The 3,585-nt window shown below is 51.8% G+C and overlaps 1 protein-coding gene across 2 annotated transcripts in view; it reads left to right on the top strand.

Annotated features, from left to right (window-relative positions):
- Positions 1 to 3,585, top strand: part of CCDC124 (coiled-coil domain containing 124) — a 34,285-nt gene that overhangs the window by 22,882 nt on the left and 7,818 nt on the right. For both annotated transcript variants that reach the window (XM_019472233.1, XM_019472234.1), the window contains one exon: positions 3,378 to 3,561. In XM_019472233.1, coding sequence (XP_019327778.1) covers positions 3,378 to 3,561 — 184 coding nt within the window. The remainder of the gene's footprint in view (positions 1 to 3,377; positions 3,562 to 3,585) is intronic.

The raw sequence follows: 3,585 nt of genomic DNA, 5'->3' as shown, positions 1-3,585 counted from the left end.
GATTTTCTCTCCCCCCCCCCCCCCCACCTCTGACTCAGTGCAGAATTACTCAGCTCTGAGCACCAGCTCTTATTCGGATAAAACGCAAGACAGGTCAAATGACTGTTCTTCCCTCTTTGGAGGACATCTGCGGGGTACCAGGTACGCAATGGTGAAATCTGATGGCTTGAACGAGGGGCACGTTTGATCCCACCCCAAAGCTCCGGTGTACCTCAGGGAGCCCAGTCAGCACTTAGACACGCTCGCTTTCCGACTGCGTCATTTCTTTTTTACATTGCTTTGCCCTTCTGCTTCGCAAGAAGCGGCGTGCTTCGCCAGGCTGGTGGCACGCTCTCCAGCCTTCCTCGGGGCCTCATGCTAAGAGGTTGTTTGGGAGCGCTGCTGCTTCAATTGACCGCTTGCTCTCAAAGCCATGTGCGTGGGACCTGGTCCTCCTTCTGTCTAGCAGGTGGGAAGCTGTTCTGAAAGCTAATGAATTGTTCCTCGCTCAGGCAGTTCTTTGCAAGGCTGGAAACTCGCATTTTAACACCCGAATCCTTGGGAACAGGAGTGTCCGGCTAAAGAACTCTCGCACCCTGTTCCTCCCAGTGCCCTGTGGAGTGCAGCAGTGTTGAGGGAGAAAATGATTTGTTTCCTTTCCAGTTTTCTAATAGCTTTGTGGTACGTTTCACTTAGACAAATCCAAGCCTCTCTTTCATCAGGACATTTAAACTGATTCATAAAGGATTAGTTTGGTTTGGCCCCACCTGAGAAAAGTCTTCAAAAACGACAGCTTCAGGCTCCTCGGGCTTTGGGATCGGCGAGCAGGCGGCTCAGAGCTGCTGCTTTTGAGCACCGTGGAAGGTGCAGAGCAGACCTGGACGTGACGGAGGAAACCTGAGCGTGTAGATTTTGCAGGTCTTGTGACAAATTAGTAACGGTGCCAGCTTATTTACTTTCTGCAAATAGAAACTCAACTGTAAATGCCAGAGAGCGGGGAGTAGCTTACCCCAGCAGCTGGGGGAGAGGTCCCCTGCAGCGCGCAGTGCAGGAGGAAGGCTCTGCACCCTACTTGCGCCTCTGTTTCCCCTTCGCTAAGTGGATGTGTCCTCTTCGGAGAGTTTTGTTTGAAAGGAGCTAACGGCAGCAGAGCGTTTTCCTTGGATTTCTGCTCTGTCAGACGTGTCGTCGTCCCAGCTGGGGCTGTGCGGTGTGAGACGGACTGCTGAGCTGGCTCTCTTGTAGGACGCTTCCCTTTCTGTAATAAGCAGGGGTAAAAGATAATCTTCTCTAACTATAAATAACATTTCTGTTCTGAAATGTCTTGTTCCCTTCCCTTCCCTTAGGTCATTAGTACTTGTGTATCCACTCCTTATCTGTCTCCTGAATTATTCAAGCCAGAACCACGCCTGCAGCCTTGCTGAGCTGCTCACCGTGCCAGCACCTTCTCAGGGTTACCTTGTTCAGTCACCCCTGAGCTTCAGTGACGGGACGAGTGGTCAGGGGACAGTTTCTTTCCACTAGCCCATGTTCTAGGCACGATACCAGTATCCTGAGTACGCAGTGCTGCTTCTCTTGCATGTGCTTTACATCTAACTAGATGGCTTACTCGCTGACTGCTGGACCTTCAGTGATTTCTGTGGCCCTCCTTCTGTTTTGGCACATGAATCTCTCCAGGGTTTCTCCTGCATTCTTCCTTAAAACTGCCTGATGCTCAAGCAGAGTCCGGTGGCCAAGCTGGAGATCCCATCTGGAGCTGGAGCTGTCCTGCACTCCTGCTGAGTGAGGGTGGGCAAAGCCCCCTGCAGCTGCTCTTGCTCAGGTATATCCCTGTGAATAAATTTTTAGGGGGGTAAGACAGTCTTCCCCCTCCTCTCGTGACATCCTTCCCGTTCTAGGAGTGGCCAAAAATCCCTCCTAATCTGGGAGACCGAGTACATTTGTTTACTCAACCTTTACTAGAAGAGGGAGAGGCCTGACAGGCAGCGGGCAGGGAAAGCCGATGTCTTAAATAAATGAGTTTGCACTTTGAAATCATGCACGGTCCAGTTGCCGGGGCATTGTGTCTCAAGGCACTGGCACTAAGCACTTAATGACCAAGAATTTGAAGACTGCCAGTTGTAATAAAGGCTTCATCCCTCTAATGGCTTTTTTCCCATCCTTGGCCCCAGCTGCTCCGGAGTGGAGTTAGGTGAGGCTTTCCTTTCCTTCCCTTCCCTTCCCTTCCCAGCCGGGTTGAAAGGCCTGGTCCTTGCTGCACTTGACGGAAGCAGCAGCAGCAGCAGCCCGAGGGCGTGTTTTGATTCAGTATTTGTGGGCTTTGATTCTGTGTTTTGATGGGTTTTTCTTTAAACTCTCGAGCTGTGGAGCGACTTACGGGTTTTTTTGTTTAATAGAGTCTCAAACCCAGCCTTGCTTACCGTCTCCCAAGTGGGCCCTACCCCAACGTGCGTAATTCTGCTCCTACTCCTTAAAACACCGATGAAGACAGCAGGTTGCGTTACTGCTGGGGTGGTTTTGCAGTGCAGCTGCCTTTGAGTAAACCTGTTCTGTTAACGCTCGATCAGTTCGTTGTGCCATCCCTGCGAATAATGGATGAGAGCCATAATTAAGTGTCCATGTAACTAACCTAAACATGAAGCGCTTTGCCGGCATGTGACACTGCCCCAGACAGAGATGTTCACTTGTTGTTTCTTTCTTTTTGCCAGACCTTACAGGCTTTGGGAGAGGAGGAAAAAAAAACCTCGAAGCCAAAGTGCTGAAAAGCCCCTAAGGGCCTGTTGCATGGTCTTGTCACCCTCTTCCCTGGGCCTTGGAGGGCAAAGTGGCTCCTAAACTCCTTGTGAAGCGCTTTAAAATTACCACAAGAGCTGCACTGCTTGTTGGATTTGGTCTAACTGCCTGCCCTGGCTCTTAGGAAGAGTGTGAGCCAGGCCCGAGGATGAATTCAGCCTCTTGACTGGCTTGTCTCGAACAACTGCTGAACTTTCAACCTCCGACCACTTATTAAAATTGAAGTGGAAAACTTAATCTGATTGTCAGCAGTCCTGGCTGGTACCTCCCGCTCCTTCTTGACAGCGGGGTTGTGTTTCGCAGTACTGACATCATGGCGAGCCAGCGCGTGGTTGCAGATGGGGCAGGAACCGGGGAATTATTATTCTGAAGGGACGGGTCGGGCTCTCGCTGTCTTGCTGGAGGTCGGGGGGGGAAAACCAGCCAACGTCCCTTCTGATAAGGTGAGGTCAGCGCTGCATTAGCTACAGAAGCGAGGTGCCTGTTCCCGTCCAAGTGATGTTCCCTGCTCCTGTAAGGGATAGTTTGATCCCTCTGCCTCTACTGCTGTGGAGGGTGATTGAAGGCGTAAGGGTAGAGGTGACCTGGTCCTTTCTCCCTTCCAGGAAGAGAGGGAGAAGCGGCGGCTGGAGCAGCTGGAGCGCAAGAAGGAGCTGCAGCGCCTGCTGGAGGAGGAAGACTCGAAGCTGAAAGGGAAGTCGCCCAAGCAGGTCGCTCCAGGCAAAGTCACCAGGGCCCAGATCGAGGAGACGATCAGAAAAGACCAGCAGCAGAAGGAGATTGGTGGTACCATAGAAAGGCCCTGAAAGCTGG

The sequence above is a fragment of the Aptenodytes forsteri genome, unplaced genomic scaffold (assembly GCF_000699145.1).
Source record: "Aptenodytes forsteri isolate BGI_AS27 unplaced genomic scaffold, ASM69914v1 Scaffold147, whole genome shotgun sequence".
In the NCBI taxonomy this organism is placed as follows: domain Eukaryota; kingdom Metazoa; phylum Chordata; class Aves; order Sphenisciformes; family Spheniscidae; genus Aptenodytes; species Aptenodytes forsteri.
Note: the sequence above shows the minus strand (reverse complement) of the source record. Positions and strands in the feature narration are given on the sequence as shown.